At 43.6% G+C, this 27,418-nt stretch overlaps 1 protein-coding gene across 21 annotated transcripts in view; it reads left to right on the plus strand.

The window, feature by feature from the left end:
* LOC105469580 (leucine-rich repeat-containing protein 37A3-like) overlaps positions 1-22,210 on the plus strand; it is a 200,424-nt gene extending 178,214 nt beyond the window's left edge. For 17 of the 21 annotated variants that reach the window (XM_071083368.1, XM_071083362.1, XM_071083369.1 and 14 more), the window contains 9 exons: positions 5,791-5,862; positions 6,412-6,486; positions 12,162-12,280; positions 14,516-16,332; positions 16,917-17,021; positions 19,765-19,814; positions 21,536-21,590; positions 21,669-21,808; positions 21,914-22,210. In XM_071083368.1, coding sequence (XP_070939469.1) covers positions 5,791-5,862; positions 6,412-6,486; positions 12,162-12,280; positions 14,516-16,332; positions 16,917-17,021; positions 19,765-19,814; positions 21,536-21,590; positions 21,669-21,808; positions 21,914-21,965 — 2,485 coding nt within the window. In that variant the 3' untranslated portion in view covers positions 21,966-22,210. Of the gene's footprint in view, positions 1-5,790; positions 5,863-6,411; positions 6,487-12,161; positions 12,281-14,515; positions 16,333-16,916; positions 17,022-19,764; positions 19,815-21,535; positions 21,809-21,913 lie in introns of those variants that run through there. The other 4 variants (XR_011615921.1, XM_071083373.1, XR_011615924.1 and 1 more) reach the window with 4 other exon arrangements.
* Positions 22,211-27,418: the final 5,208 nt, after the last annotated feature.

The raw sequence follows: 27,418 nt of genomic DNA on the forward strand, positions 1-27,418 counted from the left end.
CTCATCTATATTTTGAAAGACTTTATGAAGGATCCGTGTTAATTCTTCTTTAAGTATTTGGTAGATTCGCCAGTGAAGCTGCCTGCTGGTCTTCAGCTTTTCTTTGTGGAAGGTTTTTTGATTACTACCTCAATCTCTTTACTTGACGTAGGTCTGTCTATTCAGATTTTCTGTTTTTTCTAAAGTCAGTTTCAGTAGTTTATATCTTTATGGTAATGTGTCTGTTTCATCCAGATTAATTATTAGCATATATTATTTATATATATAATCCTTTTTATTCATATTATAATCCTTGTTATGTCTCTAAGAACAATAGTAATGTTCCCTCTTTCATTCCTAATTTTAATAATTTGGTCTTCTGTATTTGTGCAGTGCAGTGGCTCACGCCTGTCATCGTAGCACTTTGGGAGGCTGTGGTGGGAGGATGGCTTCAGCCTAGGTTGAAGGCCAGCCGGGGCAACATACTGAGACCTCATCTCTACAAAAAAATTTAAAAATAAGCTGAGCGTGGTGGCACACGCCTGTAGTCACAACTACTCAGGTGGCTAAGGCAGGAGGATCACTTGAGGCCGTGAGGTCGGGGCTGCAGTGAGCCATGATTGTGCCACTGCACTCCAGCCTGGGAAACAGAGTGAAACCCTGTCTTGAAAAATGCAAAATAAAAAAACAAAATGTTTGTGGCCAGATGCAGTGGTGCATACCTATAATCCCAGTACTTTGGAAGGCCAAGGAAGGAGGATTGCTTGAGGCCAGGAGTTTGAGACCAGCCTGGGCAACATAGTGAGACCCTATCTCTAAAATTTTTTTTACAATTAGCCGAGTGTGGTAGTGCACACCTGTGGTCTCAGCTACATCTTAATTTTATAACATTGTAGTTCAGATTAATACCAACTTTGTTTCAATAGTATATAAAAACTTTGCTTCTCTAAGGCTCCACTCTCACCCCCTCCTTTATCCTGTTATTGTCACACATTACATCTTTATACACTTTATGTTCATCAACTAGATTTATAATTATTGCATTATGTAAGTATCTTTTTCTTATTTTTTTTCTTTATTTTGGGACAGAGTCTTGCTCTGTTGCCCAGGCTGGAGTGCAGTGGCACAGTTTTGACCCACTGCAACCTCTGCCTCCCAGGTTCAAGCGATTCTAGTGCCTCAGCCTCCTGAGTAGCTGGGACTGCAGGCACGTAACACCATGCCTGGCTAATTTTTGTATTTTCAGTAGAGACAGGGTTTCACCATGTTTCCCAGGCTGGTCTCAAACTCTTGACCTCAAGTGATCCTCCAGCCTCAGCCTCCCAAAGTGCTGGGATTACAGGCTGAGCCACTGCGCCCGGCCAGTGCTTTTTATTTCTTTTTCACGTTAGTACTTCTTATAGGGCAGGTCTTTTGGCAACAAAGTCTCTCACTTTTTATTTATCTAGAATATCTTAATTTCTCTTTTATTTCAAAGGTAGTTTTGCCGGGTATAGAATTATTGGTTGACAGTTTCTTCAGCACTTTGAATATGCCATTTCATTGCCTTTTGTCCTCCACTGTTGTGTGTGGTTGTTTTGTTTTGTTTTGTTTTCAGACAGGGTCTTCCTCTGTTACCCAGGCTGGAGTGCAGTGGTGCAGCCACTCACCGCTTCCACTTCCCAGCTTCCACCTCCCAGGCTCAAGCAATCCTGTCACCTCAGCCTCCTGGGTAGCTGAGACTACAGGCATGCGCCACCACGGCCAGCTTTTTAAAAATTTTTTGTAGAGACAGGGTTTTACTATATTGCCTGTGCTGGTATCCAACTCCTGACTTCAAGCAATTCTTGAGCCTTCAGCCTCCCAAAGTACTGGGATTACAGGTGTGAGCAACCATGCCCAGCACCTCCATTGTTTTTGAAGAGAAATCATCTACTAATCTTACTGAGGATCCCTTGTATGTGATGAGTTGCTTTTCTCTTGCTGCTTTCAAGATATTCTGTCTTTGGCTTCTGTCAGTTTGATTATAGTATGTTAAGATGTGGATCCCTGAGTTCTTCCTACTTGTACTTTCTTGAGCTTCTTGAATATGCAGATTGTCTTTCATACTGTTTGGGAAGTTTGGGGCCATTATTTCTTCAAATGTTCTTTCTCCTTTTTTCTGTTTTTCTTCTCCTTGTGGGATTCTCATTATGTGTATGTTAGTTAGCTTGATGCTGTGTTCCACAAACAGGTCTCTGAGATTCCATTCACTTTCATTCATTTTTGTTTCTGTTCCTCAGAGTAAATAATCTAAATTGACCTTCAAGTTCCCAATTCTTTCTTCTGCCTGCTGTAACGTGCCATTGAGAACCTCTGGTAATTTTTCCATGTCAGTTACCATACTTTCCAACTCTAGAATTTCTATTTGGCTTCTTTTTATGGTTTCTATCTCTTTATTGATATTCTGTATTTGATGAGACATTGCTTTCATACTTTCCTTTAGTTCTCTAGTCTACAGAACTGAATGGTTTCTCTTATCTCTTTGAACATATTTTAAATAGCTGAATTAAATCTTTCTCTAGGCCAGGCATGGTGGCTTGTGCCTATAATCCCAGCACTTTGGGAGGCTGAGGTTGAGGCCAGGAGTGCAAGACCAGCCTGGGCAACTTAGCAAGTCCCCACCTCTACAAAAAAAAAATTTTTTCTGTCTAGTAAGTCTAACATCTGGTCTTTCTTAGGGACAATTTCTGCTTATTTCTCGCCCCCACCACATGTATGGACCATACTTTGTTTTCTTGCATCTTTCATAAATTTTTGTTGAAAATTGAGTATTTTAAATAATATAATATAGCAATTCTGAAAATCAGATCCATGCTCCCAGGGTTTGGTGTTACTGCTGCTTGTGTTAGTAGTTGCTATTTATTTAGTGACTTTTCTGAACTTCTTCAGTAAAGTCTTGCGTTATATATCATGTGTGCCCACTGAAGTCTCTTCTTGGTTAGCTTACCGATCAGCTAATGATTAAATGGAGGTTTACTTAAATTCTTGGAACTGATAAGTCTCCTAGTTTTTGCCAAGGGGCTCTGTGTACATGTTGGGGCATACCTTCAGCACTCAGCCAGATAGTTTACAGCCATGCCTTAGCTTTCACTTCTTGCTTTTGCAGAACCTCAAGATCAGCCAGGGGTGAGAGTTGATGAACTTAGTAGGTCTTCCCCGACCTGTCACTTACAGCACGGTTTTAAATCTCTAAAGGCTCACAGGGCACGTGCCTGTATTCCCAGATCTCAGGAGGCAAAGGAAGAAGGATCCTTTGAGTCCAGGAATTCTGGGCTGTAGCGTGCTATGCTGATTGAGTGTCCTCACTAAGTTCAGCATCAGTATGGTGACCTCCCGGGAACAGGAGACCACCGGGTTGCCTAAAAAGGGGTGTACCAGCCCCGTTCGGGAATGGAGCAGGTCGGAACTCCCATGCTGATCACTAGTGGGATCGTGCCTGTGAATAACCACTGCTCTCCAGCCTGGGTAACACAGTGAGTGAGAATGTGTCCCTTAAAAAAAAGTCTCATTGACCATAGACTAATTAACTATTTAATCATGGGAAATGATTAGGGGAAAGACATAAAAAGAGAAACTGTAATTCTCTTTTTTTTGCTCTATCACGCAGGCTGGAGTGCAGTGGCTTGATCTCGGCTCACTGCAACTTCCGCCTCCCGGGTTCAAGCAATTCTCCTGCCTCAGCCTCCCGAACAGCTGGAACTACAGGCAAGCGTGGCGGTGAACTGCTAATGAGAAATTGTAATTCTCATAGAGGTCCTCCCAGAGGATTAGAAGAAGGTTGAAAGGCATTTCTGTATTAGTCTTCTCAACATTAAGGCTGGGCCAGTGGCTCACACCAGCACTTTGGGAGGCCAAGGCAGGCGGATCACTTGAGATCAGGAGTTCAAGACCAGCCTGGCCAACATGATGAAACTCCCATCTCTACTAAAAACACAAAAATTAGTCAGGCATGGTGGTGCGTGCCTATAGTCCCAGCTGTTTGGGAGACTGAGGAAGGAGGATTACCTGAGCTTGGGAAGTGGAGGTTGCAGTGAGCCAAGATCATGCCGCTGCACTCCAGCCTGGTCAATGGAGTGAGACCCTGTTTGGGTGAGGAGGGGAGGGGAGAGGAGAAAGGAAGAAAAGAAAATAGAAATAATTAAGGAGGAGGGAAGGAAAAAGAGAGAGAATGAAAAAGAAAGAATGAAGAACGAAAATAAAAATTAGAAAAAAAGTAAGGTTAAAGTAAACCCTTTTCTCATACAGATTAAACACATGAGTTCAAATTACAGCTTTGCTGCTTAATAGCTGGGTGACCTAGGACAAGTTATATAACCTCTCTGTGCCTCAGTTTCCTCATTTAAAAATAGGGCAATAGTAATGTCTACCACATAAGGTTATCGTGAGGATTAAATGTGAAATGCTGATCCCAAATACCTGGCAACCCAGTAGATACTCACTGTAATAATTATTATCTGTATAATTTCTGCAGAAGTACAATGATGATTCTTAAAGGCAGATTTTCTTTTATTCCTGTTTCTTTTCTTTTTCTTGTTCACTTTAAAGAATTAAACAGAAAATCGATTCCAGCATTTTGGAATAATAATTTGCATCAAAATCAATTTATTCATTTTATTGACATATAAACAAAATGTCATTTGTTTATTCAATAAACATTTGTTAAATGCCTAATACATTTCAGACATCATGCCAGGCACAGGGATGAGAGGGCATGGTGGCGGGCACCTGTAATCCCAGCTACTCGGGAGGCTGAGGCAGGAGAATTGCTTGAACCCGGGAGGTGGATTTGCAGTAAGCCGAGATTGCGCCACTGCACTCCAGCCTGAGCGACATAGTGAGACTCCGTATCAAAAAAAAAAAAAAAAAAAGTGGTCTCTGTCCTCAAGGAGCTCATAGTCCGGGAGACCGACAAGTGGACAGGTGATTACACGCAATGTAAGAAAGGCTGTGATGTCATAAAAGAAGAAAGTGGGAGTAGGGTTTTGACCAGTTCCTCCTGTTAGATTTGTTCCTTTTTCTTTGGCTATAAAGCAAAAGAATTGGTCCTATGTTTTTTTAACTGTGCAAATTAAACCATAAATTTAAAAAACTTTATAAAGATAAAAGACAAGCAGCCAGCTGCAGTGACTCACGCCTGTAATCCTAACAGTTTGGGAGGCTGAGGCAGGTAGATCACCTGAGGTCAGGAGTTCAAAACCAGCCTGGCCAATATGGTGAAACCCCGTCTCTATTAAAAATACAAAAATTAGCTGGGCGTGGTGGCGGGCACCTGTAATCCCAGCTACTCGGAAGGCTGAGGCAGGACAGGAGAATCGCTTGAACCTCGGAGGCGGAGGTTGCAGCGAGCTGAGATGGAACCATTGCACTCCAGCCTGGGCAACAAGAGCTTGACTCCATCCCCCCCCCCCCAAAAAAAAAAAAAAAAGATGAACAACTTGAATTATGGAGGACACTAGAAATACTGTTTCCTACACAGTCAGGGCTTCCTACTAACATAGTCACTTGTAGGTTTTTTGACCTGAAAAGTTCTGTGGCATAGTTTTTCTTTGCTATCCACTTTTTTTTTCCTTGTAGTTCTTCCCCTCGTTCTCTCCTCTACTTCTAGAGACCTGGGTAGTTCCCTGAGGAGTAGTGCTTTACAGAGTCTAATGGTGATTTATTAGGTATAAACAGAAAACATTTTTTTCTTTTTTACCTACAAGTTCTATAGCAAAAAATGAATATAAACTTTTCATGCAGTTTCTTTCACATTGAAAATTCAGGTTATTTTAATTCCATTCCATTTTTCAGAATTCTCAATCGCAATCCTCTGACAACTGTTGAAGATCCGTATCTCTTTAAATTGCCAGCATTAAAATATCTGTAAGTACTATAGTACTCTCACGAGTCATGAGATGATTTATGCTTTTTAAATATTTATCAAAGCTTAAGTATTTTGCATTTAGGCTAAAATGTCATAATTATTGGCAAAGAAAAAAATTAAAGAGGATGTATAATTGTTAAGCCAGCAAGGGAAAAGAACAGTGTTGAAGAACCCATATAGATTTGGAACATGTAGACACATGGAAGAATATTAATTTACCAAGAAAGCAAAGGGGAAAAGGTGTTCATTATTCTAAAAATGAAAAAAAGAGTAAATAAAATGGTGAATGCAATTTGAAAATGAGAAGATAATGGTTAAAAAAGAAAAAGGTGTAAGTTCTGCTCTTGAATATCATGAATTTGATGATGCAAATCAACTTAAATTTCTCTAATAAGAGCTCCCCGGAATTCTACAGCAAATAAACTCTTGAGCTGGCTTGTTTTATAGAGAAACTAAAATTGAAGTAATCACATGTCCTTGAAATGCCTTTTTAAGTACAGAATTTTTTATTGGGGTTCATATCATGAATGTTCGACTTTCTTCTTCAGAGACATGGGAAAAACGCAAGTTCCACTTACAACACTTAAGAACATTCTCACGATGACTGTTGAACTGGAAAAACTGTAAGTTATTCTCTTCTTAGATTTATTTTCACTTAGTTGGTTCTTTAGGTTTGTTTTATTATTTTCTTAAGTCAGGTTTATTGAGTTGTAATTTTCATATACTAACATTCACCCTTTTTAAGGGTACAGTTTGATGAGTTTTGACAAATGTATAGTTATATAAACACCACCACATTCCCAATATAAAGCATTTCTGATGCCTCAAAAAGGCCCCTCCTCCCACCATTAGCCCCTGTTAGCTACTAATCTGATTTCTGTTCCTATACTTTTGCCTTTTCCAGAATGTCTTATAAATGAAATCATACAGCATGTTGCCTCTTGTGTTTGGCTTCTTTCACATAGCATTTTTTTTCTTTTTTTGAGACATAGAGTCTCACTCTGTCACCCAGGCTGCAGTGCAGCGGCACGACCTAGACTCACTGCAACCTCCGCCTCCCAGGTTCAAGTGATTCTCCTGCCTCAGCCTGCTAAGTAGCTGGGATTACAGGCGCATGCCACCACGCCCGGCTAATTTTTGTATTTTTAGTAGAGACAAGGTTTCACCATGTTGGCCAGGTTGGTTTCGAACTCCTGACCTCAAGTGATCCGCCCGCCTCAGCCTCCCAAAGTGGTAGGATTACAGATGTGATCCACCTCGCCTGGTCTCGCTCATCATAAGTTTTTTTGAGATTCTGCTACCATCCACGTTGTTGCACTCATCACTACAGCTGGCCCTCCATATCTGCAGGTTGCTCATCCATGGATTCTACTAACCATGGATGGAGAATATTTGGAAAAAATAAAATATATAAAACAACAATACAACAATAAAAACAGTAGAAAAGTTAAAATACAGTATAATTATTTACATACCATTTACCCTGTATTAGGTATTTAAAGTATACTTGAGGCTATATACAAACATTACGTCATTTCATATAAAAGACTTCAGCATCTCCGGACTTTGGTATCTGCAGGGGGTCCTGGAGCCAATCCCCTACAGACACCGAGGGACAGCTGTTCACTCCTTTTTATTGCTGAGTAGTGTTCCAGTTGTGTGGAAACCCCATCTCTACTAAAAATACACAAATTAGCCAGGTGTGGTGGCCCACGCCCGTAATCCCAGCTACTCTGGAGGCTGAGGCACGAGAAGTGCTTGAACCTGGGAGGTGGAGGTTGCAATGAGCCAAGATTGCACCACTGCACTCCAGCCTGGGCGACAGAGTGGGACTCTGTCTCAAAAAAAAAGTAAAAAATAAAAATGTTTTCTGAAGAGAAGTTTTTAATTTTGATCAGCTTTAAGTTACCAATTTTTTCTTAAATGGCTTGTAATTTTTTGGTTTTTACCTAAGAAATCTTTAAGAACCTGTTGTTTAATCCAACAACGAAATGATTTTCTCCTATGTCTTCTCCCAGAAATTGTATACATTTAAGTCTATGATCCATTTTGAGTTAATTTGCATATATGATGTGAGGTATCTTTTTTCTTGCAATTTTATTTTTATTTTTTATTTTTTTTGTAGAAACGAGGTCTCACTAATGTTGCCCAGGCTGGTCTTGAACTCCTGGTATCAAGTGATCCTCCTGCCTCACCCTCCCAGAGTGCTGAGATTACAGGCATGAGGCACTGTGCCTGGCCTTCTCTGCAGGTTATATATATATATATATATATATATATATATATATATATATGACATATATATATATATATATATGTCAGCCAGGTGTGGTGGCACACGCCTGTAGTCCCAGCTACTAGGGAACCTGAGTCAGGAGGATCACTTGAACCAGGAGGTGGAGGTTGCAGTGAGCCAAGATGGCACCACTGCACTCCAGCCTGGGTGACAAAGCGAGACCCTGTTTTTTTTTTAAAAAAGTGTGTGTGTGTGTGTGTATGCCTGCAGGGCCCTATTGTGAATTTGTTACACAATTACTGCAACTTAAATAGTGCCACTACCCCACCATATGGCAAGCTAAATAGAAACTCATTTATGCTAAGGCTGGTTGAGGGCATTATAGAAGATTAGCATGGAAAGGGCCCTTCATTTCGCACTCTGCTCCATTCATTTTTGTCAGGTCACTTTCTTATCTTCACCAGATTGTCAGATCTGTTTTACTGCTCTAGCCTCACTTCCCTCAGCCTCCTGCAGCATCTTCCCTGTCAGCTAGATCCCTTCCTCTCTGGATGAAGTCCTCTTCATCGACCAGCTTTCTCACTTGGTTCTCTAAGACAGTGAGGATATGTCCGCTTTTTTCTTGACCATTAGTGGATAGGAAAAAGCTCTCATTCTCTGTAACCATTTGTCACCAAGGCCATAAAGACATTGAACTAACTGCCTTATGGGAGTTCGTTATTGGAAGTCTTCAGTTTACATATTGATATACAAAGTAAGTAGGCCAGTGCATTTGAGTCTTGGCTCATGTGTAATGATCTTTAATACGTATTGAAAAATTATTCTCAAGTAAGGATAACATACACCTCAGGTCATTTACAGTCTCAAAGGTTTGTCAGTATACTTTAAAACAATCCTGGGAACAGTTCTAGATTGAAGGAGACTAAAGAATCATGCACTAAGTGCAATGTCTGATGTTTGATTGGATTCTGAATTTGTTTAAGCCATGTTATGACTGGGACATTGTAAAAATGTGTATATGGACTACATAGTAAACAATGATAATATTAAGTTCCATTGGGTGATGATAGTATTCTGGTTATGTAGGAGAATGCCTTGGTTCTTAGGGGCTGCACACTGAAGTATTTAATGAAGGGTCATTATGTCTGCAACTGACTCTCAAATGGCTTGTCCAGAACACGTGGAAAGCAAATGTGGTAAAGTATTAGCAACTGTTGATTCTAGGTGAAAGTTATACAGGTGTTCATTATACCATTCAAAAATGCTTTCCAGCCATCCTAAGGCTTAAAGGAAAAAAACAAAATGTTTAAAATAAAAAGTTGGGGGCAGGAAAATAACACAAAACCTCTGGGCTCGTGCCTGTAATCCCAGCACTTTGGGAGGCTAAGGAGAGAGGGTTGCTTGAGCTCAGGAGTTCAAGACCAGCCTGGACTACATGGTGAAACCCCATCTCTACAAAATATACAAAAATGAGCCGGGCATGGTGGCACACACCTGTAGTTCTAGCTACTCAGGAGGCTGAGGTGGGAGGATCACTTGAGCACAGGAGGCAGGGGCTGCAGTGAGCCGAGATTGCACCGCTGCACTCAGCCTGTGTAACAGAGCGAGACCCGGCCTCAAAACAAACAAAAGAAACACCTTTGTGTCAGAGTTAAGGTTGCTGTATAATAAAATGCTGGGGTACGGTTCTGGGTCCATTCCACATGAAGATCAGAGGCTTCCACTGGACCCAAAGGAATAATACTAGTCACTTGTGATTATTCCTCTGTAGGTTTGAAAGATGTGTCAGGCCAACTTATTGGATGCAGTTTTAATCTAAAACTCTATATACATTGTACCCCCAACTCATAGACTTCATGTATCCATGAAACACTCTTCTGTCTCCACAGTCTTAATGTGGCCCTAATAAAGCCATCCTTTTGGAGGACTCAGAAAAGGCCCCCCACAACCTCTGCAACATAATAATATAGTAGTTGGCCAGGCATAGTGGCTCATGCCTGTAATCCCAGCACTTTGGGAGGCCAAGGCGGGTGGGTCACGAGGTCGAGACCATCCTGGCTAACACAGTGAAACCCTGTCTCTACTAAAAATACAAAAAAAAATTAGCCGGGCGTGGTGGCGGGCGCCTGTAGTCCCAGCTACTCGGGAGGCTGAGGCAGGAGAATGGCGTGAACCTGGGAGGTGGAGCTTGCAGTGAGCCGAGATTGCGCCACTGCACTCCAGTCTGGGAGACACAGCGAGACTCCGTCTCAAAAAAGAAAAAAATAATAATTATAGTAGTTAACTGCTATTGAGCACTCACTGTGTGCCAGGCATTTTTCAGGTATTGATTTATTTAATCCTCAAAATTCATTAGAGGTAGGTACTGTTATAATGACAAGGCCGAGAAACAGAGATTAAGCAATTTGCTCAAATTTACATTATTAGCAGAGCTGGGATTTAAGCCTGGTCTGGCTGTGGAATCTGTATTCTTAATGACCATGCTATACTCCCTGAGATTAACCTTTTACTCCAGTTACAGGGATTGTCTTTATCTCTCTGAAACTGCCCCCAATAAGCCATAACAATAAACTAATCAATTGTCTTGGTTATCTCTTCTTCCCAAATTTACATTTTGAATAAAAATTCAAACATGCCAGAAAGATGAAAGAATAGTACAGAAACTAATCGAAGATCAGGCACTGCATGTCATGTCTTCGTTTCCTTTCATCTAAAACATTCCTCTACTTTCTTTGATCTTTCATGACATTGGGATTTTTTAAGAGTCAAAGATAGTTGTCTTGTCAATTGTCCCACAATGTATATTTGTCGGTTTCCTCATGATGAGATTCAAGTTCAGGTTTTTTGGAAAAATACTGCATAGGTGATGTATCCTTCCTGCCTCATAACCGCAGGTGGCCTGTAATACTACGTTTGATCACTTGATTAAGGTGATCTTCCAGATCTCTCCATTGTAATTATTTTGCCGGGTGCAGTGGCTCACACTTGTAATCCCAGCACTTCGGAAGGCCTAGATGGGAGGATTGCTTGAGTCCAGGAGTTCTACACCAGCCTGAGCAACATGGTGAAACCCTGTCACTACTAAAAATACAAAAATGAAAAAAAAAAAAAAATTAGCTGGTCATGCTGGTGCAAGCCTATACTCCCAACTACTCAGGGGGCTGAATTTGGAGGATCACTTGAACCCAGTGGGGGTGAGGTTTCAATGAGCTATAATTTTGCCACTGTATTTCAGCCTGGGCGACAGAGTGAGACCTTGTCTCATAAAAAATACTAATTTTCTCCTTGGTAATAAATAATCTGTGGGTTGGTACTTTGAGTTCAGTGAAGATCCTGTTCTCAAATGTCTTTTCACCCAAATGTGCATCAATGATAATCCTTGTCTGAACGAATTTTTATTAGATTGGTGGTTGCAAAGTGACACTTTTAAAAATTCTGTCATTCCTTCTACATTTACTAGCTGGCACTATTTTGTTAAAGAAAAACTCCCCCTCTTTCTTTTTGAATATCACTCTTCATGGATTCTTCTTTATATTAACTATGTTGTAACTTATTGTTATTATTCTTTTGAATGATGGAATTGTCCAGATTTGACCAATGCTATCTGTTATTTTTTAACCCCACAATCCAGGTTAAACTATTTTTAATGCCCAGAGTAATTTATATTTCCCACTCCCAGCAGGAATTGAGAAAGGGCCTCCAGAAGTTGGGGACTTACTCAGACTCTTCTTAGAAGTCTACCTTCTTCCTGTGTACTTTCAGCCCAAAGTGAGACTTTTGAGTTGGGAAGAGATACTTCTGAATTAAACTACTGATCAGTGTCACCCAATTCTAATCCCAACCACCTTTATTCTAGGCATACCATACTCACTGCCATGCTTACCCTTCGGTTGGGCACCTTTGTCCTCCTTCCTATTGGCCTTCTGGTTCCTACCCAACTGTCCATCCATAAGCTTCAATAACACCTTTTTGCCCACCCCTGTGGTAGTGTTGGCCTGCCTCCTTTACCTACTCAAGTAACCTCTTTACCACTAATTTTTTGTTCTCTGTTTTCATCTATAGGATCTTACCTAGCCATATGGCCTGCTGCCTCTGCCAATTTAAAAACAGCATTGAGGCTGTCTGCAAGACAGTCAAGCTGCATTGCAACAGTGCATGTCTGACAAACACCATACATTGTCGTGAGTCCAAATTGCCTGGAGATCAATTATTACATTATTTTAAGTATTTGTTTTTAAACTTTTTATTTATAATGATAAAATTTTAAGCTAATGATATAATTGCTTTATTTTTATTTACTCATTCAGAGTTAAACTCCCTCAATTTCTGAACTATTCCCTTGCTGAGAGTCAGGTTCTCAGTTATGATTACAAAATTTAATAACAGAACTGTTCCATATGCACAAAGGACCAAAACAAAGGAATGGGAAGGCTAGGGAGTAACATTAACATCCACACACTGGGTACTGTGCTGTCTGCTTGGTGCTTTGCCCCCAGTGATAATTTCTTCATACAGTGCAATGTAGTTTGTAAGCTGGTTTTTTTTTTTTTTTTTTTTTGAGACGGAGTCTCGCTTTGTCACCCAGGCTGGAGTGCAGTGGCCGGATCTCAGCTCGCTGCAAGCTCCGCCTCCCAGGTCCACGCCATTCTCCTGCCTCAGCCTCCCGAGTAGCTGGGACTACAGGCGCCCGCCACCACGCCCGGCTAGTTTTTTGTATCCTTTAGTAGAAACGGGGTTTCACCCGGTTAGCCAGAATGGTCTCAATCTCCCAACCTCGTGATCCGCCCGTCTTGGCCTCTCAAAGTGCTGGGATTACAGGCTTGAGCCACCGCGCCCGGCCCTGTAAGGTGGTTTTATATCCATGAGGTCTCGAGTACTCTCGGCCTTGTAGGACAGATGTAGGTCCGGTTTTGGTTTTTGTTTTTATAGTTTTATAAGAATACAAGTGATGCTGTTTTATTTGAAGCCTGAGAGCTTCTGGTTCCATAACCAGAAATTGCTGCCTGGCTCTTCTAATGGAATGGAGGGCTTTTCCATGCTTAGACCATCCAACGCTGAACTTGCTCTGAATTCAAACCTTTCTCTTCACAGAACAAATGCTCAAGTGCTTTCAGGAGTTTTTCTGTAGATTAGGTTTATTAGCACCAAATTCATGACTTCTAAAATGTGACGGCTTTCATGTCCAGATAGCTTGAATACAGGTATCTACCAGTGATGCGGGGTGGATAATTAATAATGCTTGGCTACACAAAGTCAGTGGTGCTTATTTTTAAAAACTTTTTTTTTTTAAACCAATTATTCCCTTCTCCTGAAGAGGTGGGCAGAAAAGCATTGGTAGTCTCCTTTTACAGATGAGGAAAAACAAGATCAGAGGTGCTAAGTGCTGTAGCCTAGTGCCAGGTCTTCTGTCCCCAATTCTGGGTTCTCCCCAAGCCCATGTTTCTCCTTTCTTACAATCTTTACTTCTTCCTCTGACCCTCAGCACCACCCAAAATACTTTTAATTCTGGAAAAGAAAGCCAGCTGCACACGGGCACACTTGACCTTCATGCAGTCAGAAGCTTTGGATGGTTCCCAATCCAGAATATTAGAGATAAAATGAAAGCAAAGTAGGCAACTGATAAAAGTTGCTTTTTCCCTTCTGCATTATAGGATCTCAAGTAATGTTTATCCAGAAACTGCTGTCATACCATAGATTCATTGTACATTCAACAACATAGGCATATAATCTGGCAAATTAAAAATCCCTTAACCTACCCCCTGAATCACTGCCCAAATTTAAGAACTAGGGTGGACACAGTTTTTTTTCCCAGGTCCCATTTTCTGTGATGGGGCTACAGTGTGTGGGAGCAAAGAATGGGGTGGGTGGGTGGAGCACGTGCCAGATGAGGATCTATCAGCAATGGGAGGGGCTCTCCACTTTAGCATCTCCACCCTGCTCCTCTCAGAGGACCGCCTTTCACTGCATTCAGCTGTGATGGTAGCAAGAACACAGGCACACCGAGGACAAGGAGAGAGTGAGCCTTGTACTCTCTCTGCATATGAGGCAGGACAGCACAGGGTACGGAGCAGTCTGCAGAGAGGCCAGCTCATCAGGGAAGCAGTTGTCTTCCATCTTGGGCTTAGACTGAGCATTTTTAACTGGCCCTTGTGGATCAATGGAATAATCCTAAGCAGACTTACTCTATGTCACACTATGGAATGTTCCAAGTAGGTGGCCATGTTTTCAAAAGATGTCTTTTCTCCTTTTGTTGTTGCCATTTTGTAGGTTTAGGATTGGGTGTGTGTTTCTCCTCTCTGAATGACACTCGAATGTTTGCTGACTCCTACTCTGTGTGACTGGGGCGTACAGCTGTGGACTGATGCATGCCGTCCCGTCATCTTTCATGATCAAAGCAGTCTCTTCTTTTTTCACAGCTGAAGAAGCATCTGTAGGGAATCCAGAAGGAGCGTTCATGAAGGTGTTACAGGCCCGGAAGAAGCACACGAGCACTGAGCTGACTATTGAGCCGGAGGTGCCCTCAGACAGCAGTGACATCAACTTGTCAGGCTTTGGGAGTGAGCAGCTAGACACCAATGACGAGAGTGAAGTTATCAGTGCACTAAGTTACATCTTGCCTTATTTCTCAGTGGTAAATCTAGATGTGAAATCAATGTTGTTACCGTTCATTAAACAGCTTTCTTCAAATGTGCAAGATGGAGATAGGCCCCTGGGTATTTTGAAAAACAATATAAAGAGCCCCTCTCTTCAACCTACATCGGACAACTCAACTTACGAAATTTATGAAAATAAATTGAGAAAGCTGTACTTGCTGGAAAATATGTTAGATGCAGAAATACAGGAAAAAATCAATGAAGTTAAAAGGGAAGAAAAAACTGCCATGCTTATGCAGACCAGCCTTCTAGGTAACAAATTTAAACGCCAAATATTTGAAAAGAAATTAGAAACTGTCCAACCACAGGAAAACAGCCTGGCAAAGATTCAAAGTGTAGGCAACAACCTGCAGAGAGTGAACAGAGTCCTCACGGGCCCAAGGAGCATCCAGAAAAGGCACTTCAAAGAGGTGGGAAAGCAGAGCACCAGGAGGGAAGAGGGTGCGCAGGCATTTGTGGAGAGCGCTGCCCAAGAAAAAAGGCTCGGGAGCCCGGTCTCAAGGGAGCTGGAACAGCCTCACACAGAGCAGGGGCGTGAGAAGTTAGTGGGAAACACCGTCTACACCAAGCCTTCATTCACCCAAGAGCTTAACGCAGCAGTGTCTTCTGTGCTGAAACCCTTCTCCATGGGCGAGCCTTCTGCCTCCACCCCTGCAAAAGCCCTACCTGAGGTCAGAGACAGATCGAAAGACTTAACCCACGCCATTTTCATTTTAGAAAACGCAAAGGCTAGAGTTAAAAGTATGAAGGCTGCCAAACCAATCGTACATTCCCGAAAAAAATACCGCTATCATAAAACTCGCTCCCGCGTGGCCCACAGAACACTCAAGGCCAAAAAGAGTCAAAAGTTCAGAAAGAAAAGTTACCTCGATAGACTGATGCTCGCAAACAGGCCGCCATTCTCTGCAGTGAACAGCCTCATAAATTCCCCTTCACAAGGGGCTTTTTCATCATTAGGAGACCCAAGTCCTCAGGAAAATCCTTTTCTGGAAGGATTTGCTCCTTCAGAACGTTTTACAGAAAACACTAATGTAAAAGACACAACTGCAAGAAATGCCTTTGAAGAAAACATTTCTATGGAAAACACTACTATGCCGGAAGGCACCATCTCTGAAAACACAACCTACAATCCTCCTCCTGAGGCAGATTCCGCTGGGACTGCGTTCAACTTAGGGCCAGCTGTTAAACGAACTAATCAGACACAATGGGAATACAACAATATGGGCACTGACCTGTCCTCCGAGCCCAAAAGCTTCAATTACCCGTTGCTCTCGTCTGCAGGTGATCAGTTTGAAAATCAGCTAACCGAGCAGCTACGTTCCCTCATCCCCAACAACAATGTGAGAAAGCTCATTTCTCATGTTATCCGGACCTTGAAGACAGACTGCTCTGACACCCGTGTGCAAGTGACCTGTGCCAAGCTCATCTCCAGGACAGGCCTCCTGATGAAGCTTCTCAGTGAGCAGCAGGAAGTAAAGGCGTCCAAGGCTGAATGGGATACGGAACAGTGGAAAACTGAGAACTATATCAATGAGAGCACGGAAGCCCAGAGTGAACAGAAAGAGCAGAGGTTGAGTGAGGTGAGGACCACACAGAAACATGAGACCCAGATTTGTCATCATTTAGTGTATGCCAGTAAAGTGCCCACACAGGAGAACCTGGGACTCCCAGGCCATAGCTTGTCCTGGTCATGTAACTTCGGCCATGACGGTGATCTCCCACTTTGCTCATGTAGAGGGTGAAATAGATTAGTGCACAAGATGAATTGTAGGTGAGGTGGGGTGGCTCACGCCTGTAATCCCAGCACTTTGGGAGGCCAGGGTGGGTGGATCACTTGAGGTCAGGAGTTTGAGAGCAGCTTGGCCAACACAGTGAAACCCTGTCTCCACAAAAATTAAAAAATTAGCTGGGGTGATGACAAGTGCCTGTAGTCCCAGCTACTCGGGAGGTTGAGGTGGGAGGATCACCTGAGCCCAGGGAGGTCGAGTCTAGTGAACTGTGTTCGCACCACTGTACTCCAGACTAGGTGACAGAGTGAGACTCTGTCTCAAAAAAATAAAAAAAGAACCTGTAAGCTACTCACCTGAAATACTGGGGTTTTGAATAGTTAGCTCTCTCTTTTTTTTTTTTAATTGTTCTTTTCTTTTCTTTTTTTTTTTTTTAGCTCACAAAAGAAGTTCCAGGATATGGCTATAACAACAAACTCATCTTGGCATTATTTGTGACTGAAATACTAACGACTTTGATTATAATTTTCTGCCTCATTCAGGTAAGGACAACAATTAATTCAGGTTTTCAGAATGCAGTCCTGTCTTTGTGTGGATTCAGAGCCCACAAACTCAAAACCAAAGCTGCTTTCCCACCTGCTGCTACTTGACATTCTTCAGTCGGTTAAGGCTGACGTACGCTTTGTTCTTTTACTGCAGTGTATATTCCAGGATTTTAAAGGATCCTCGCTTCCAGGAGGTCTCTGTGAATTGAAACCAAGTTAATCCTACTAGACTATTTTAAGAAGTTGATATAATAGCAAAATTTTCCCACCCAAAACGATGTCAACAATTGGATATACTCACCAAGTCACCCCTTACTCTGCCACTAATTTATTTCCTTGTTGCTGAAATGATGAGAGACGTATAATCTCCATCCTCACGGAGTTGTCATCACCCTGGAGAGGAAGGAGACAGCCAAAAGAGAGAAGTATTGTCTTGTAGACTTATTAGGTTCACACAGTATCATCCTTTTCCAGTGTGTAAGGCATTGTCTAAATAGGTCCAGTTAAAGCACTACAGAGTAGCCATCTTTTAAAAAAGTTGATGGCCACATTTTTAAGTTCACAGGGGACGGGGAGCATTTCATACTCCAGGCCTCCTGAGCCTAGGCCCTCTGTGAGATGTGTCACCATTTCTTGGAGACCATGTGAGACATTCCCCCTCGGATCAGAGATGCTCAACCTGCATTAAAATGTCTAAAGCCTACATCTGGCTACTCTGGGGCGAGTCCTGTTCACAATGCCCATTCCTGGAGCTTGCCTCTCTTTGCCTTTTGTTCGATTACATGATCCCCAAGAGGCCACTGCTAGCATATTGGAAGAGTGATTTAATAAACTGGCAACCTTGACACTATGCTACCAATCCAACCTTACTTGCCTCATTTACCATTTCCATTATTGTGGCAGCCCTCCATTCCAGCCAGAGCAGCCCCTCACCATACCCCAGTCACACCATCCGCATTTCTGCTTTTGTGCATTTGTCCATCTAAAATGCCCTTATTTCACTCTGCCTGTGGGAATCCTATGACTCTCTCAAAAGCCAACTCAGGTTCATCTTCTTGACACCTTCCCTGAATATTCCAGCCCTCCTGAGCCTAGTCCCTTTGTGAGATTTGTCACCATTTCTTGGACACCACATGAGAGACTTCAGAGGCTGAAGTGGGAGGATTGCTTGAGCCTGGGAGGTTGAGGATGCAGTGATCTGTGGTCATACCACTGCACTCTAGCCTGGGCAACAGCGAGACCCTGTCTCACAAACAGCTGCCACCAAAAACTATCTTGGGATTTGAACAGGATTACATTAAATTTGTAGATTAATTTGAGAATTGACATCTGTACGACATTCTAGGAACGTGCTATCTCACGTCCTGTATTCATTTCTTGTTAATGTCTTTCAGAAGAACTTTAGTGTTTCCATATATAGATCTTACACATCTTTTGTTAGATAAAAGATCTTTGCATTTTTGTTTCTAAATACTTCATACATTTGTATTGCCATTGTAAATGGGATCTTTCCTATTGAATTCTTATTACTTCCAGTAAAATCTTAGTTGATTCTCTTAGGCTTCTTTAGCTAATAACATTTATCATCTAATATGCAAATAATGATAGTTTTGTCTGTTCCTTTCCAATACTTCTACTCTTTCCTTCCTTTCCCCTTTCCTTTTTCCTTTCTTTTCCTTTTTTTTTTTTTTTTCCCCCTTCTTAGGGCCTTGTTGTCACCCTGGCTGGACAGCAATGGTGTGCTCTATCTCACTGTAACCTCAATCTCCTGTGCTTAAGGGATCCTCCTGCCTCAGCTTCCTGAGTGGCTAGGACTACAGGCAGGCAGCTAATTTAAACAATTTGTTTGTAGAGAGAAGGTCTTGCTATGTTGCCCAGGCTGGTTTTCCTGCCACTTCAGAGGAAGGACTGAAGTTTTCTTTTTCTCCTACTTTTAAGAGTTTTTATTAGGAATTATCTGTTGAATGTTATCTAAAACAGTCAATAAAATGTATTAAGTGCTAGCTGCCTGCAAGACCCTAAGTTAGATACAGTCAGCCTCTTCATCAGCGTGTCTACATCTTCAGATTCAACTAGATGAGGCTGAATATCTGAAGGAAAAAAAAAAAATACAAATAGAAACTACAATATAACAGCTGTCACCGCTGTCCAATATCTACACATTTTATTAGTGATGACTTAAAGTACATGGGGCAAGGCATGGTGGATCACACTTATAATCCCAGCACATTGGGAGGCCAACCTGGGCAGCATAGTGAGACCTTGTCTTTACTAAAAAAAAAAAAAAAAAAATAGGTTTGGTGATATACATCTGTAGTCCCAGCCACTCAAGAGGCTGAGGTGTGCAGATCACTGGAGTCCAGGAGGTTGAGGCTGCAGCGAGCTGTGATTGTGACACTGCACTCCAGCCTGAGCAACAGAGGGCAATCCTGTCGCTAAGTAAATATGGGGGGATGTGTGTTGGTTATATGCAAATACTGCACCATTATATGTAAGGGATTGAGCATCCACAGATTCTGGTATGGTGTGGGGGCGGTATCCTAGAACCAGTCCCCCGCAAGATAGCAAGGATGACTGAACTGTGGAAGAATCAAAGCTCTGTTAAACAGCATACAATTCCTGTCTTCAAACAAGTTATCTCCTCAGGTAGATGAGACTTATAATGAATAAAAGGAATGAATACAGATTTGGAGATGGTTGTTGTGATGGATAATCTTAATTGCATTTTCTTCCAAAACAGATTTATTCTCACCGAAGGTCATCACAAGAAGATGAAGAAGGAGTCTCAAGGTAAATATTAGTCTGGTAATTTTTTTTTTTTTCTTTTGAGACGGAGTTTCCCTCTTGTTGCCAGGCTGGAGTGCAGTGGCGCGATCTCAGCTCACCACAACCTCCACTTCCCAGGTTCAAGCGATTCTCCTGCCTCAGCCTCCCGAGTAGCTGGGATTACAGGCATGTGCCGTCACTAGTCTTGTGATTTTAATTAGAATTTTAGAATTAGAGGAGAGCTTAGAACTCTGCCCTCATTTTTCAGTGAGGAAACTGCCCAAGACAGGACAAATACTTAGTTACCCTCATGCTTAGCCTGGCTCCAGTGAAATTAGCTCCCCAGCCAAAAGCTGAGCTGGATGGAACTAACAAGGACACATCTGTTGTCCCCAGCCCTGTGGGGAGGGACAGGAAGGGGAAAGGTTTTGGTGCCTGTTCCTGCTGACGGTGGGCATCAGGCCAGGCCAGGGTCTTCTTGGAGGCTCTGGGGAAGGGGTAAGGAAGGCCACCGGGTGTGGGAGTGAGGGCACTCGTCTCCTTCAAAGCTGATGGAAGGTAGAATATGTGAGTCCTTCCTCGAAAGTGGCAGGAAACACTACTTTCTCTTTTTTATTTATTTCTTTTTTTTTTTTTTGCCTGGATCCTAGAAGTGAGGAAACACTATTTTCTCATCTTACTGATTTTTGGGCCCCACTCTATTCCTTTTATGCAAACCTCACAGAATTTTAACTAGAAAGGCCAGGCAGGATGGCTCACACCTGTAATCCCAGCAGTTTGGGAGGCCGAGGTGGATCACTTGAGGTTAGGAGTTCGAGACCAGCCTCATCAACATGGTGAAACCCCCATCTCTACTAATCTCCACTGAAAATACAAAATTAGCTGGGCGTGGTGGCGCAGACCTGTAATCCCAGCTACTCAGGAGGCTGAGGCAGGAGAATTGCTTGAACCCAGGTGGTAGAGGTTGCAGTGAGCCAAGATCGCACCATTGCACCCAGCCTGGGGAACAAGAGCAAAACTGTCTCAAATAAAAAAACAACAAACCAAAGAATTTTAACTACGAGAGACCTTAGACAGTATTTCATCGTTTTATGACAGGAAAACTGAGAAAGAGAAAGGGAGAATTGCCCCATGGTCACACAATGCACTCTGGCTTTTTCTATTTTATTCAAATTCAAAAAGAATATGTTGTCCTTTAAACTGATTTCACAGCTCACTCACTCACCAGCGACAGCCAGCCATATGAAGACTGTGAGATAGATAATTTGGCTACCTGCACTCAGGCATTTGCTTGAGGTGATGCAACTTATAGAATAAAGTATCTAGAAAGAAAAGAACCACTTCATCTCCCACCCCCCATCAAACGATGCCTGTGAGACTAAGTCTGAAGGGGACTGATATAAAATGCTTCTGCCCAGCATGGCTGTGCAGTTTATTCACTGCACAAGGGCACTTGGCCAAGGGGGTGACTGGGACTGAACATCCTGCCAATGCTCCATGCTGAGCCGCATACAAAGTCCCCCCGGTATATTGTGGGCCCCTTCTGAACAGACATGGAGAGTTTCTGAAAGTCCCACATGTATGGGATTATTTTCAGGACCCCAGGTATGTGGTCTGCGGTGGTTCTTCTCACTGTGATTATGGACTGAGGTACTCATTTAGTCCTAATAAGACCAGAGAAGTACATTGTGAGAGACGTGGGAAATGGCAGCATCACTCACTATCTTGTGCATGTGTCTCCCCAGGGGCATTTTCAGATTTCTGCCATGTAGGAGATGCTGTTCGCCAAGTGAGACTCAGGTACTTTGGAGGATTCATTGCTGTGGCCAGGGAAAGCACAGGACATGCAAAATTAATACTTCCCTTTCTATCTTCTAGGATGGAGCTTTCTCATTCAGACAGCCGCTGTGGCTTAAAGATATGTACAAACCTCTCAGTGCCACAAGAGTAAATAACCAGGCAGAGAAGCTGCACAAGAAGTCATCTAATGAGGAGGAGATCCTCAGCAGGGAACCTGGGTAAATGAGGGGCCCTCACAGTTCCCAACTAAAATGAGGAGGGGGTGAGAAGCTTAATTGCTCCTTTCAAGAATCAAAACCTTGGCATTGTTACTCTTACCCCAGGGACAGCGAAGCCCCAACAGAGATGGGGGAGGAGAGTGAAGCCCAGTCATAGGAGAAGAAAGAGTGACCCCAGCCCGCCTCAGGCCTCCTGCAAAAATACGTAGCATAAACAACAAGGGCCATCAGAAAGAAAAGCAGGACTGAAGCCAGCGGTCCACGCATCCACAGAGGCAGCGGGCAGAGGAAGCACAGCGCCGTCGTTCCCTCCCTTGTTTCCCACTCTTATTAGTCACCCAGACCTGAAAACATATCCTCAGGGGTGGAGATTTTACAATTAAATACTGTTGTTCTCTTGTTCTCGGTGCCCTCTCCCTTGGTTCATCAAGCACCAGTCATAAAATACCACATACTTGACCTCCTGCCCACAGGCGACCTCCCACCTCCTGGCCTCTCTCATAGGATCACTGGGCCTGCCTGCACTGTGGGGCCAAGCCCCATCTTTTTCCCAAGCCCTCAAGCCCACGCATGAATGTTCATCCAGACTTGGTGGGAGCTTTTCACCCTTACAAGATGGCAAAAGTTTCACTTGGTTTTTTAAAAATTTGTTTTTCTTTTTAAAAATCCCAACCCTTGGATAGCAGGGAGATGCTGGAGGGGTAAGGTCAGGAAGAGTATGTGAGAGCAGTAATTTCCCAAGACTGCCCTCTGCGGGACTGTATTTCAGAAAACACACTGGGTGGGGCTACCTCTCCATTCACATGTACTGCCCCAGCCTCTCCCCATCCCCCACTGATGCACATCCATAGCCGAACTGTTCCATAATGGCAGTAGAATGCTGCAGAAGGCGCAAGGATTCCTCCAGTCCACCTTCAAAGAAAAAGTCACTAATCACATTTGGTAGGTTAGGGAACATTAAACACATTAGTGAGCAGAAGAAAATCTGAATGAACAGGAATTGGTAATCTACCTAACTGAACACAGATGAACTCAGGCAGTTCGTAACAGGAGGTAAAGAACGGCGCTAACTGCAGAACAGCTGCCCCCCATCTTCCCAGGAGCAGTGTGACTGGGAAGCAGCCCCGTGTGCGTGCTGGTAGGGGTTCTAAGCAAAGTGAGCCACCCATCAGTTCCAATGAGTTTGCAGATGTTGGACAAAAGACACCTGTTGTCTAGCTGCCTGCCCCAGTTATCTCCCAAAGTTCTTTACTGAGAATGAAAAGCATCTTTCTCTGTATAGTGACTTCAGTGGGCCAACAAATATTTGAGTTTAAAGCACAAGACTAAATAGTCATAGGCAGAGCAGCAGCTAACAGTTACAATTTGCTTACTTGATGCTAAACCCTGGGTTAGGCATTTTACAGTCATATCAATTAGCCCAGCAATTCATGGAAGAATAGTTTTTAAATCACCTGACACTTGGGGAGGCCGAGGTGGTCGGTCGGATCACAAGGTCAGGAGATGGAGACCATCCTGGCTAACACGGTGAAACCCCGTCTCTACTAAAAATACAAAAAAAACTTAGCCGGGCATGGTGGCGGGAGCCTGTAGTCCCAGCTACTTGGGAGGCTGAGGCAGGAGAATGGCGTGAACCCGGGAGGTAGAGCTTGCAGTGAGCCAAGATCACGCCACTGCACTTCCAGCCTGGGCAACACAGCGAGACTGTCTCAAAAAAAAAAAAAAAAAAAAAAATCATCATCTGACAGGCCGGGTGCAGTGGCTCATGCCTGTAATCCCAGCACTTTGGGAGGCTGAGGCAGGTGAACCACCTGAGGTCAGGGGTTCAACACCACCCTGGACAACATGGAAAAACCCTGTCTCTACTAAAAAAATACAAAAATTAGCTGGAGGTGGTGATGCACGCCTGTAATCCCAGTTACTCAGGAAGCTGAGGGAGGGAGAATTGCTTGAATCTGGGAGGCAGAGGTTGCAGTGAGCTCAGATTGGGCCACTGCACACCAGCCTGGGTAACAGAGCGAGAGTCCATCTCAAAAAAAAAAAAAAGCCAAGACTAGAGATCCTTGAAGTGCTGGGCTCCCAAAGTCTAGATTCCAAGCACTTCCAGGTTCCTATTTTGGCATATTTACATAATTTCACACTTTGATGCTTATAATTTTTTTATATAACCAAAAAAATTTATGAATCTCAAATGTATTTTTTTTTTTTTTCAGAGAGGGTCTTGATCTGTCACCCAGGCTGGACTGTAGTGGTGCATTCATAGCTCACTGCAGCCTCAAGCTCTTGGGCTCAAAAGATCCTACCTCAGCCTCCAGAGTAGCTGGGGGTCTACAGGCGTGTACCACCATGCCAGCTACAATTCTTATTATTCCCAAATGCTACCCCACCATATTTCTAAAGACTCCCAAAATAAGATTCTACCTTGCCCCCAGTTTGTCCTCAATTGAGCAGTTTTGTGTAAGTCCAGAGTTTCTGCTGGGCCAGCCTGTGCATAAACTCTCTCCCAGGCTGGTGCCCATCCCTGCCTGTAGCCTGGGAGGGGGAGGGGCGCCCAGGGTCTCGTGGAACAAAACATGACTGCCTGGGCTACCTCTGTCTCCATCTCACTGATGGCAAATCACAGTCAGCCAGGTCTTAAGTGAGACCTGAGTGCAAGAGAGGTAGACACAAGGCCAGCAGCTACTAAATGAACTAAAATTCTGATTCCAATGAAACCTGCCAGAGCAATAAAGCATTTTTAAAAGACGATGAAATAAGGCGATATCTGATTAGAGCAAACATGATGCAGACAGGAAATGCAGCGGTTCAGAGGAGGGAAGGTCAGGCCACCTGGGGAGAGTCCATGAAAAAGATGGAACGTGCCAGATGCTGTGCCTGGTGCTGGGAAAGAGTTGACTAGGACAGCATCCCTTTCCTCAAAGGGCTCCTAGACTCGGGGGAGGGCCGGACATCTGAATACATCCTGAGGAGACAGTGTGGGATGGCACGGTGGCAGTGGAGCCAGCCCTGGTTCTGTTCTTGGTTGGCTGGAAAGGAGTAGATGTAAGGGATGGCTTAGAAGAAGGGAAGTGGAAGAAAAGTTTTCTGAGCTGACAAGAGGAAGGAAAGGCCTTCTAGACAGGACACTACCAAGGCAGAGAAGCCCTAAGCAGAGTGAACACCAGACTCCACAGGTTAAGGGCTCAGTCACACAGGACCGCCCCCACATCAGACCCCAGGTGCAAAGCAAGCATCACCTATGCATCTGACCAGCTGGCTATAAACTGGAGGTCCCAACAGCTCCCTCCTCAGGTTTGAACATTTGCTAGAACAGCTCATGGAACCCAGGAAAACAGTTTACTTACTATTGCTGATTTATTACAAAGGATATTTTAAAGGACACAAATGAACAGCCAGATGAAGAGATACACAGGGTGAGGTCTGGAAAGGTCCTTGTGGAGTTGGGGTGCACCACCCTCCCGGCACATGGATGCGTTCGCCAACCCGGAAGCTCTCCAAGGCCTGTCTTTTAAGGATTATTCTGGAGGCTTTGTCACGCAGGTGTGATTGAACTCCAGCTCCATTCCCTACCTCAGAGGCTGGGGAATGGGGCTGAAAGCACAAAGCTTCCACCCATAGTTAGGTCTTTCTGGTGACCAGACCCAAATAAAGAGCCCACCAAGAGTCACCTCATGAGAACAAAGGATGCTTCTATCACCCAGAATATTCCAAGGGATTTAGGAGCTCTGTGTCAGGAACCAGGTTCAAGGACCAAATGTTAGAATAAAGGATGTGCAACCATAAAAAACAGCGAGATCATGTCTTTCACAGGAACACGGATGGAGCTGGAGGCCATTATCCTCAGCAAATTAAGACAGGAACAGAAAACCAAACACTGCATGTTCTTACAAGTAGGAGCAAAATGATGAGAACTCAAATACAAAGAAGGGACCAACACACACTAGGCTGTACCTGAGGGTGGAGGGTGGGAGGAGGGAGAGGAGCAGAAAAACCTATTGGGGACTAGGCTTAGTAGCTGGGTGACGAAATAACGTGTACAATAAACTGCTGTGACACAATTTTACCTATATAACGAACGTGCACATGTGTCCCCATAACCTAAAAGTTTTTTTTTTTTTAAAGAAAAAAAACCCTGGGAGAAAAGAAAAATGATACATTTTTTTAAAAAAAGAAGACAATGCTCCTAGCACCCCCATCATTCAGGAATTTCCAAGGGTCTTAGGAGCTTTGTGTTAGGAACTGGGGGCAGAGACTATATATATATTTCTTCTTATGTTACACTACCCCAGATAGGAAAACAGAAATTACCCTAGCTATTTCAAACAAAAAAGGGTTGTATATAGGCAATTAGTGCTTATCACTGGAGGGGCTAGAGGTGGTGAAGGTTGGGGAGGAGGATGTTGCACCCCTGGCTTTCAGGCTGCTTGATCACAGCTGATTTCCAGAGGGTGGAAAATGTCAGGAAACTCGGGAAACCGCTGCTGAGGTCCTTGCAGCCCCACGGTCCCCAGGCTGGTGACTAGTGGGGGAATATGGAGTCCAGCTGACCAGAGCCTGCACGCCTGCTGCTATGAGGGAGGAAATGATGATTTCTACCTCCTTTCCACATTCCAAATCCCACGTGACTCCATTTTATTGGCAGCACCCCGCTGGCAAGGGAGCCTTGATGTGTGCTTCCTGGGCTTCCAGCAGCTGCACACAAAGGGGTGAGATTGTCACGAGCAGCCACCAGTCTGCATCACACCTCCACATCCAGGCATGCCGGGGAGCCCCACTTATGCTTGGAGGTGTCCTGGCGCCCTACCCACTTTTGGTAGGCATTTGGGTGTCTGAGGCTTTGCAAAAGAAGAAGGCGGGGAGTCTACAGTGGAGTCACATGGTGGAGTCCTGTCACTCTAGCTGGGCAGCAGGTGACACACAATCATGCCCTGAGTTGATTGGAGAAAGACCTGGGATTGACCCAGAGCTTGTTCTGGAATGTTTTCACTGGAATGAAAGCTGAGCAGTCTGCAGGCCATATAGTATTGGAGGAAACATAGCCCTCATTGAAAAAGGCTGCCAGAGAAAAGGTGTCCACAGGGAAATTCAGGGGTTTTGGTGGTTTGAGTTTTTTTTTTTCTTTTTGTTTTGAGATGGAATTTCGCTCGTGTTGCCCAGTCTGGAATGCAATGGCATGATCTCAGCTCACTGCATCCTCTGCCTCCTGGGTTCAAGCAATTCTCCTGCCTCAGTTTCCCTAGTAGCTGCGATTATAAGGCATGCACCACCATGCCTGGCTAATTTTTGTATTTTTTTTTTTTGTAAAAACAGAGTTTCACCTTGTTGGCCAGGCTGCTCTTGAACTCCTGACCTCAAGTGTTCCACACTCACCTTGGCCTCCCAAAGTGCTGGGATTACAGGCATGAGCCACTGAGCACCGACAGGAAATTCAGTTTCTGAAAATATACCTGTGGGTCTCTAGCCTTGAACATCCTTGGATGCTGCTTTAAATGGCTGATCCTCAATGCTTCCCTTCTAACTCACAGGCCCGCTCCCCTACACCAATCTCGCAGAAAAAGGAACCTTTTTTATTCATTTTTTTGTTTTGTAGAGACGGGATTACTTTGTTGC

Source organism: Macaca nemestrina, chromosome 17, assembly GCF_043159975.1.
Source record: "Macaca nemestrina isolate mMacNem1 chromosome 17, mMacNem.hap1, whole genome shotgun sequence".
Classification (NCBI taxonomy): domain Eukaryota; kingdom Metazoa; phylum Chordata; class Mammalia; order Primates; family Cercopithecidae; genus Macaca; species Macaca nemestrina.